The following is a 10,303-nucleotide window of genomic DNA, read 5'->3' as shown; positions in this document are numbered from 1 at the left end:
TGCAAATATGAACTACGATATTTTATTACCGCTACGTATGCTTGATCAATTGGGATGAATTTTAAATATTATATATATGTATGTATGTATGTATGTATGTATGTATATAATTATGTATATCCTTATGTATTGTACAATAGTACTGAAAATTTCAATCACCCACATTTAAATAGTGACTTCTAAAATTATCGTTATTTAACTTATTTGAAAATCTTAATTAATTTCATGTGTTTAAAAATTATGAAAATTACTGCCTTTTTACTCAATTCTAATGATTTATTATCTTTACTACCATTTACAAAGCATTCAAATTAAATTATATATCACTAGTCAGCTTTTTCTTTGCATTTTCATTCCTTTAAATCGCATACTACTTAGGTTTGTTCATGGACATATTAATTGCGTTCGAAACAAAAATTGTATCAGATATTTTGCTTTGGCATGTACGTATACTTTCAAGGCTCATGTTGTTTAACGAAATCTTCGAGCAATTTTGGTATTTGATTACGATACGGAATTTTGTATTTACTTATTATTGTAGCAGTTAGACACTTGAGATTCACATAGTTCATTAAGGGTATCGTATTGGCTGGATTGCTTACAATCAAATTAAATGGGCGCTCATCGGACTTATTGGGCTGGTCTAAATCTGCACCGTGTTCTAACAACAATAGTATAATCTGGTAAAGAAAACGAAATATGATTACTTTTCAACGCACATATGAAAAGCTAAACAGTCTCAAACTCACAGCATTGCTATAATTATACGGTTGCACAGCAACATGCAACGGCGTTGATTTAGCCTCATTTTTGGCATTCACATTCATACCGCAATCGAGTAGCAATTTAATCACATCTGCGTTTGGAAACACAATCTGCGATAAAAAAAAGTTAGAAGTAGTTTCACTACGACAAAAATTATCACTACGTTAACTTACCGTTAAATTGTTCTCATCGCTAAGGTAGCCACTCTTTATGACATTCAGTCGTGAAACGCATAGATGCAGCAAAGTGTCGGATGTGCATGCACTACGCACAGTCGCTCGCACCAAATCACGCACAGCACAGAACACAGACTTTTTTTGCTCATGCGTATTCGCCGTGCTTATTAACAAGTAAATTAGATGCGCTATGCACTTCAAAATGCGATCAAAATTTTCTTGCTGTTTTCGATAGACTGGTCGCACTTGCAGCAGTTCTTGTGAGTCAGCGATGGTTTCAGTTAGCAGGCGAAATACGCCGAATACATCTTCGAATAGCGGTATGTGATCTTCCTTTATTTCATCGATATTGTCCTCGTCGTCGTCCAGTGCGGCGGGGCCCTCTGCGTTAGCTCGTTGATTCCTGTTGCGTTCGTGCAAGTCAATCATTAAGCGTACCAATGCTTGAGCGGCATAACAAGTATCGAAATGTAGTATTGAAAAATGCGTTACTCGCACTTCCAGCAATAGGCGCCACAAATCGATGCAACGCTGCAGTTGCAGTGAGTCGGCATATGAAGCGCCACGAAAAGTTAAGCGGAAGAGCGTATCTTTGTGCGTTATGCCGAGTATGCGCTCACAAATCATCAAACTTTGAATACGCATTGCATCCATATCTGTTGCTATGTTGTCGAGCTCATCGAGTGTGGAAAATTCAACGGCATTGCCATAGGCAGGGCGCAGTGGTACCCTGGGTTCTTTTTCTGCATGCCAGATAAGGAAAGAAGGAAGAGAAAAATACATCAGATTAGTTTTGTAAGATATTAGCAAGCCGTGACACTGGTACAGTGTGACGCGATATCTGGAGACGATTTTTACATTTTCACTGATAGCCAGACGGCGATGGGATCTCTCACAAAGCAGTCGACAACCTCCAAGGCAGCCAGGAAATGTCGCACATCTCTTAACGAGATGGCTGAGTCAATTCACCTAAATGTAACATGGGTTCCTGGCCATTGTGGCATTGAGGGAAACTGTAAAGCCGATGAACTAGCGAGACTCGGCACCAAATTGGCCGATGAGTACACAGACAATGACATAGGCATACCCTTGCAGACATGTAAGCCTTTTATCAATGTGGAAATTGTAAAAGCAGCAAATGAAAGACGGCGTAATGAAACCACCTGCAATATCTCCCGTCAATTGAGGCCGATTCTCAACGCTAAACACACAGAATCTCTGCTGAGCCAAAATAAGTACATTCTTAGCACACTGATTTCAGTTTTTACATGACTCTTGCAGAAACTGTCTAGATATGGAAGAGGAAGAAAAGATCTTGCACCTTCTGTGCCATTGTCTGTCCATCCAGACGTAGGTAAACCATTTTAGGTACCAATTTTTAATGAATTGAAAGATCTCAGTCCTGCGCAAAATCAGGGATTTTCTAAAATTTTCGAAAATTATGTTCTGGTTTTAAAAGAGATAAGGACAAGTTCCTCATACAACATCACAATGGGCTATGAGTCTGAGTATATCCCACAGGACAATCGCTTCAACCTAACCCAACCTAGTAAGCGCTTCTATATTACACTCTACCAGCTTCAGATTGAAGTGGTCAATCAGATAAATTGAAATGTACCATGGTGAGGTAGGGGTTTTCGTAGTAGAGGCTTTGTTTTTGTTGTAACAGCATGAAACATTCGCCATAAATGTTTGCGGAATGTTGCTGGGCCGACAGCGGTTGGCCGGACATACATCCGGGTACTACCGGTAATTTGGAGCCAACTACCTATCAAGTAGAGGCCCTATCTAGACCTGTCAGTCCATTAATTGCCACTCTCGTCGGTGTAATCCAACAATACGACCCAGGGGCGTTGCCAAGACAATCGGTTCTATGTAACCGGGACGACCCAGATTTATTTTTTTCACTGTAGCGCGGAAAAATGAGAACGAGTTGTCCATTTGTTGTTGTTGTTGGATATATACATATATGTATATATATATATATATATATAGATAACTGGCACGTACACTCTTTTTAGGTTATTGCCCGAGCTCCTCCTCGTATTTGTGGAGTGCATCTTGAAGTTGTTCCACAAACGAAGGGACCCACAGTCTTAAGCTGACTCCGAACGTCAGATATTTTTATGAGGTGCTTTTTCATGGCGGTGTGGTGTGCGATGTGATGCTGGACAAATATTTAGTATATCGGCATTGATTCTGGATGAGTAGGAGTTTAACCTAGTACAATATCCAGAACGCAATCGGGCCAAAATTACGCGGGTCTCGCGAGGCAGCTGAAGCTCTTCGTATGCAATAGGTGGTGGTTGGACTACGATAACGACATTCGGGGTTCGGGAGTTAGGAAGGTGGTAAGGGTCTCCCGATTAATGTCGTTTAATATTTGTCTGTATACCGTCTGGTATAGTAGTTGTAATTGAGTTTTGACCTGGATCTCCTTAAAATAGTTGAAGAGATTTCTCCTAAAGTGCCTGGGGGATGGCTCAGACTCTAACAAATGTCTGCAGGGGTGATACCGTCGGTAGCAGCCTAGAAGAATTAGCTTGTTGAGCATTTTGTTGTACTTCTTAACTGGTGCTTCATGTGGCGTTCCCACGACAGTGGGTTCTTTGTAACCGGAACGACCCGGATTTATATCCGGCCAAGGACGGCCACTTCAGCAGCATTCCCCGTATATGTATGGGGAATGGTTATGCTACTACAAGAAAAAAAAAACATGCTTCATGTGGAGGTGTTGTAGAGAGGACACCAGGAGACATCCCGTAGCTGATTGCAGTATTCCGACATATCTGGAGCTTTGTCTACTGCGTATCACAGGTGCCAGGCGACCAGACAGACGCTGCATAATTCAGTTAAATTAATTCAGGCCAATTGCCTAATATGTCGCCAGCAACATTTGTTTGTCTTTGCCCCAAGTGCTGATGCACAGAATTTTGGAGTATATAACATCAGTGAAACTTCCCCACCAGTTCACCAGTTCAATTGTGGCGGGGGAAAGAGCACAAGCAATTGATTAAACCTTTTAAGTTCAGAAATTTTATATCGAAAAGTTATCTACGATTGTGGATTACACAGATTTTGGCCACAGATAACCCCTTGAAATTAATAGAGTACTTTTTTCGAAAACATTTAGTTCCGACTTGAAGTTTGATCATAGAAACAAGTTTCCTCAATTGAATTATGACACCACTCCTGTCATGGAGGTAAAAAAAGTAGGAAACTACTTATACTCAACTAAATTCTTATATTAAAACTGTCTAAAAACGTCTGAATTATAATTGTTTAAAGACTTACCTAAGTAGGGTGTGAAAGAAGCGCGTATAAGATGGGCTAAACGCCAATGACGTACCGCCAGTCTACTTTCATTATGTTCATCCAGAAAAGTTGAACCTAAATTTAGACCAAAAAAGTTTTTCTCAGCTGTAATAAGAGGAAATCTGTTTAACTTATTACCGATTAACTCATTAGCCTCGATCATCATCTGGGGTGAGTATGAAACATGTGATTTCAAATAATCATAGATTTGTTTTGCTCCTCTAACGCAGGCTGTTCGCAGGGCGTCATCGCCATAACGACTCTTCATATAAGGATCGGCGCCATGCTCCAATAATAGCTTGGTAGTTTCTAATCTATGTAAATAATAATAATATATGAAATAGTATATATTTACTGCTTAAAACACACAACAAATGTGCATAACGGAAGTGTTCTTGTATATCCAATGTCAAGCAGTTGTTCCGTATTCAATCTCACTTACAACAACAATGCAATGTCGTAATGATTTATGCATATAAAAATTTACATTCTTGTTGACTTCAAACTGAAGTCGAAAATCGACAAAATAAATAAAATTAATATTAAAAACCTAAATTGTGTATTTAATCTAAATTCTGGTCTTGAGTTCAACTTAATGTTAAGAATACTGATTAAATATAATTAAATTGCTTTAATAACCTATGTTCCTGTATGGCGTAATGTAGGGCAGTCTTTTCTTGTATGTCCTTGGCGTTGACATCAGCGCCTTTTTGAATTAAATATAAACACAGTGTCACCGATTGCACAGAATTTATCAAACAAGTGCCACCATTCATGTTGGGCTTTTTGATATCGGCACCAGCTTCAACCAAATATTGTACTGAAATATAAAGCATATTAAACTCAAATACCGCAAACACATTAAAGCATAAATATGTACGCTTACCGATTTCAAGATGTGTCATAAAACAGGCACTACGCACTGGAGTTGACCCTGAATCCGAGGTGGCATTTATATCACAGCCAATGCGGACTAAATATTTCACCATTGGCAACTTGCCAGAGACAACAGCGCACCAGAGTGGAGTGACGTAATGAAATGTGCGATCTTCAGGTACCTCATAGAGGCCACGCTGTTCGATATCGGCCTCGCAGACGGTAACCAAGTACTCAGCTATAGGTACGCAGCCCCGTTTACATGCAATGAAGAGTGGTGCGCAGCCATTCCGCATCTTTTTAACAATTTCACGGCGTATGTCACGACTGCAGCTAAAAGATGTATAAAAAAAATAATTTTAATAGTTCTTAAAAACCAATTTATGTAAACGATGAACTAAATCAGAACTGTAACAAACGAACTGTAATAAATTTATTTCAAAATCAAATGAAAGTACACACAAATGGTCAATAACTTCGTTCACCTCGAAAAGAAACATAAAACTGAAATCCCGTTCAAAAAAAAAAAAAACACAAAATAAATTTTACTAAAACGTGCCATAGCTGCCAAAGGACATTATGCATATTCAATGACACTCTCCCTCCCACTGGGACTAAAGACTAAAGAACAATATTTCAATAATATTTCGAGATCAATCTAGGGGTGTCGCAACGTCGTGTCCTTTCCCCTTGTTTTTATATCTGCCCAAGGGCTGCCCCTCCAACTGCATTCTCCGTACATATATCTTTTTCTTGATTAGCGCGATAACCGCTTAAGCAATTTTGGTCGTTTATTTCTCGTACTAACCGGCGCCAGTTGGACGCACCAAATGAATCCAAGTCCTTCTCCATCTGATCTTTCCAACGCAAAGGAGGCCTTCCCTTTCCTCTAATACCACCAGCTATTTTCAGAACCGGAAAATTTGTATTCATTCGGACGGCATGACCCAACAAACAAAACCGCTGGATCTTTATTTGATGTAATTGTTCACCAACGTGCAAAGATCAAAAAACCTTCCGCAATATCTGTCACTCAAACACTCCAAGTGACGGCTCATCGGATATTGTCGAAGCCTCTGCACCATATGTCAGGACGGGCATGATGAGAGTCTTGTAGAGTGTTAGTTTAGTTCGTCGAGAGAGGACTTTACTGCTCAGTTGCCTACTTAGTCCAAAGTAGCACTTGTTGGCAAGAGAGATTCTACGTAGGATTTCCAGGCTGACATTGTTATCGGTGTTAATGCTGGTTCCCAAATACACGAAGTCTTTTACAACCTCAAAATTATAACTGTCAACAGTGACGTGGGTGCCGATACGCGAGTGCGCCGACTGTTTGTTTGAAGACAGGAGGTACTTCCTTTTGTCCTCGTTCACCAATAGACCCACTCGCTTTGCCTCTTTATCCAGTTTGTAGAAGGCAGAACTAACAGCGCGGTTGTAAAGGCGATGATGTCGATATCATCGGCATACGCCAACAATTGTACGCTCTTACAAAAAATTGTACCTGTGCGATTAAGTTCTGCGGCTCGTACGATCCTCTCAAACATCAGGTTAAAGAAATCACACTACAGCGAGTCACCCTGTCTGAAACTTCGTTTGGTATAAAACGGCGAGAGGTCCTTCCCAATTCTGACGGCGCTGGTTGAGCGACGTCATCTTGAATAGCCGTATTAGTTTTGCGGGGATACCAAATTCAGACATCGCGGCATGCAGGAAACTCCTTTTCATACTGTCGAATGCAGCTTTGAAGTCGACGAAAAGATGGTGTGTGTCGATTCTCCTTTCATGGGTTTTTTCCAAGATTTGGCGTATTGTGAATATTTGGTCGATGGTAGACTTTCCAGGTCTAAAGCCACACTGATAAGGTCCAATCAGTTGGTTGACGGTATTTAACGATATTTAGAAGACTAATCCCGCGGTAATTGGCACAGATTGCAGGATCGGCCTTCTTATGGATTGGGCAGAGCACACTTAAATTCCAATTAACAGGTATGTTTTCATCCGACCATATTTTGCAAAGCAGCTGATGCATGCACCTTTACCAGTGTTTGAATAGCTCAGCCGGCAGCCCCTCGGCTCGGCGGCTCTGTTGTTCTTTAGCCGTAATACCTCCTCATGGCCGGGTAGCGAAACGACAGTCCCGTCGTCAACGATGGGATCTTCACATTCATTCTCTGTACTATACAGCAGGTTTGAGAAGTGTTCCCTTCATATTTCTTTTCTATTTGCTTTCCGGATCCGAATCATCATTGACTATTCCAGTAAATTTGGAAAGAGCTCTGTCGTAATTGGCAAGTTTACTATTACCAGCAGTGTGTGGCCAATTTGCGTAATGGGTAATGTTTTATGGGGACTACAGGGAAGGCTAGACAGGGGTTTGGATGCCCGCAAAGATGTATATACATACATATTTTTATCTGGGAGCAACATATTTTACAGTTGATGTAAATGTATCTACATTTATAAAAAAAATATGATTTTTCTAATAGCGGTCTCCCCTAAACTGCCAATGGCAATGCAACGAGTGCTTTTCTGCCATGAAAAAAATCCTCCTTACACCAAAAATTGGAGGTGAAGCGTGGCCAAACACTCAACAAAAAATATACAAATATAAGAGCAAGAAAAATTTCGAATGTTTGAAGGTTTGGTTGACCTACTGTCATCCCATTCGAGGGTACTTATTCAAATTTATAAGTACATATGTTTGTACTTACAACAAAAATTTGTCCGCAAGCATATTTATACATACATATGTATATGTATGAACACCTTTAGCGGGCAGTGCAAATAATATCAACCTAGGTGGTGCGCTCATAGTTGTGGCCATTTTCTACATGGACAGACGCTCTTATGCAATTGTTAAAAATTAACAAAAACGAACACACGCTAAAGACAAAGACGGCACTTGTAATAAGGTAAGTATATCGCAACCTGGTAAATACAAAGAATTACAAAGTTTTGTTTTTTTTTTGCTTACCTTTCCAATTCGTCACATGTCGTTTTGGATAAAATTGAGTCTTCCGTACACCGTTTACATTCCTCTACCAACTCATGATTAAGTTTTGTAATTTTTCTTTGCATGCTAGGCACAATATATGACAGCCATCCATTATCTCTGCTCCCATTATCACCATCACTTTTCCAATTTTGTCCTGTTGCGCCATGTTCAGAACTAGCATTTCTACTATTCATTGTGCCGTCTGGTGTAGGGCAAGATGACTTGATGTAATTTTGGTTTTTTTCTTTGTCTGTAGATGTATACCCTTTCCACCTCAAACAGAATTTGCTTAGCCTATAGCTCGCACCACGTTGAGTGCTTAAAGAAATTATGTATTTATTTATTTTATTTACTCGGTAGCTTTGTCAATTTACTGAAATTTCTCTCGTTTTTTCTAAATTATCTCTTTACACAGTAGCTTTGTAAATTTACTGAAATTTCTTTCGTTTTCAAACTTTCCCTTTATTTCCCATATTTTTTTCACTCTATTTTAACATACAATTCATTTTTAATGTTAAAGTTGGATGCACCCGCATAGCTACAATCTATTGCACTATTTTTATATGCTATTCTTGCAACTCACTTCAATACTTTTAAATTTATATTGTAAACAAAAATCGGACAATTAAAAATATTTTGGCAAAACTATCTGTTTTGTTTTATCTCTCAAAGTATAAACACATTGGCGACAGCGAGGACAAGTAACTGCTGTCAAATATTACAATACACACGTTCCACGATACTGTCAGTGTCAAAAGAAAACGTACACCACATATTGACAAGTTTTGCCTATTCATTTATTTAGTTTTAGTGATTTTTCAAAAATTTATTGGAATAATTTTTCACCTAATATATATTATCATTATTTTGTATAAGAATATAGTTCCTATTAAACAAAGTGAAATAAATATATGGATTTCAAATTTTCCATAAGCTTATTTGGCATGTACATATGTTGTCATTGACTTAACCCTTTGACTTTGTTTTTTAATCAAAAAATTCAAACTCGAAATTGGAAAAATTGTAAAAAGCCAAAAAAGCTATTGTTTGAAAAAATGAAATAAATAAATAAATAAAAATACTGCCGAGCACTTGTTGAAATAATTATAACGTTGGGGGGCCTGTTTTATTCGACACTGGCAGCCACTCCACGCTACTAGATGATATTCTAGTCGACCCTCCCGCCGGGACAGAAGAGGTGGTCCGCGAACAATTTGAGGGATCGGCATTCGTCAGCCATCTTTTAAGATCAAAACTCAAAACAGAGCAGGATAAATTAGAGAATGTAGAGAGAAATTTAATGCCCTAATTTAATGCAATCAAACGCTTTTAAAGTAATTATAGACTTCAAGGCACAAGTCTATAAATTGGTATAAATTGGTAAAAGATGGTATAACGCACAAGTCTATAATTACTTTAAAAATGTTTGATTGCATTAAGTCAGGGCATTAAATTTCTCTCTACATTCTCTAATTACTACTTTTGTTTTTTTTTCTAAATCCTTCTTTTCTTTTCCTACTGTTTCTTTTCTGTTTTTTACACCGGATTTACACACGGAGACATCTGGAAGGGAGACACTGGAAAATTTCTTTTCATGTCTCATTCGCGGACACACGGGCAAAAATGTTTTCGGCAACAATCGTTAGCAGTGCTGCCAGTCTATTACAATTGTAATAGATCTATTACATTTGTTCTCAGTTTATTACGCTATTACACTTCATATGAAATCTATTACAATTTCCAATTCTAAGAGGAAACAGGAAATTGTTCATGTTTTAAATTACAATTTCAGCCAAATTTTGAAAAAAATGTTTTATAAAAGAGTTGGGAAACCTTCTTTATCCATCGCTGCTTATGTAAGTCCCATTGTTAACGAGAGAGGGCGAGCAGCAGCCATAAAAGTAAACATGATGTATACTAAAAGGACATATGTCTGGAGATATTTTTGTTACATTCGCCCTTTTGACAATAATTTCTCCGCTACTGCACATCGTCAATTTTGAATATGTATAACAACACGATACAACACGTTGCAACTTGCAACGTGCGCATTGGCCATAAAGGCTTAAAATATTAAACCCGCTAATGTTGGAAGAATGTATGTTAATTAGTGATATCCTGTGTTACTGACTGTGTTATGACGTTTATTTGACTCTGCCTTTCTGAATGAGCT

General features: G+C 38.5%; 1 protein-coding gene across 1 annotated transcript; it reads right to left on the bottom strand.

Annotated features, from left to right (window-relative positions):
• Nucleotides 1-255: 255 nt before the first annotated feature.
• Nucleotides 256-8,932, bottom strand: LOC129236120 (protein fem-1 homolog A). The gene is made up of 8 exons (XM_054870335.1): nucleotides 8,110-8,932; nucleotides 5,143-5,465; nucleotides 4,896-5,076; nucleotides 4,395-4,570; nucleotides 4,236-4,331; nucleotides 939-1,684; nucleotides 750-875; nucleotides 256-680 (listed from the first exon to the last, which is right to left on the bottom strand). The coding sequence occupies exons 1-8, from the start codon at nucleotides 8,322-8,324 to the stop codon at nucleotides 456-458; spliced, it is 2,088 nt and encodes a 695-aa protein (XP_054726310.1). The 5' UTR covers nucleotides 8,325-8,932; the 3' UTR covers nucleotides 256-455.
• Nucleotides 8,933-10,303: the final 1,371 nt, after the last annotated feature.

This window comes from Anastrepha obliqua, chromosome 1 (genome assembly GCF_027943255.1).
Source record: "Anastrepha obliqua isolate idAnaObli1 chromosome 1, idAnaObli1_1.0, whole genome shotgun sequence".
In the NCBI taxonomy this organism is placed as follows: Eukaryota; Metazoa; Arthropoda; class Insecta; order Diptera; family Tephritidae; genus Anastrepha; species Anastrepha obliqua.
Note: the sequence above shows the minus strand (reverse complement) of the source record. Positions and strands in the feature narration are given on the sequence as shown.

Bases quoted from the DNA above. Each gene is read 5' to 3' on its own strand.
- LOC129236120 (XM_054870335.1), bottom strand. From the start codon at position 8,324: ATGAATAGTAGAAATGCTAGTTCTGAACATGGCGCAACAGGACAAAAT. The intron at 4,571-4,895 runs GTTATTAAAGCA...TTATTTACATAG, and splicing joins TACGCCATACAGGAACATAG to ATTAGAAACTACCAAGCTAT. The intron at 4,332-4,394 runs GTAATAAGTTAA...GTCTAAATTTAG, and splicing joins CGAGGCTAATGAGTTAATCG to GTTCAACTTTTCTGGATGAA.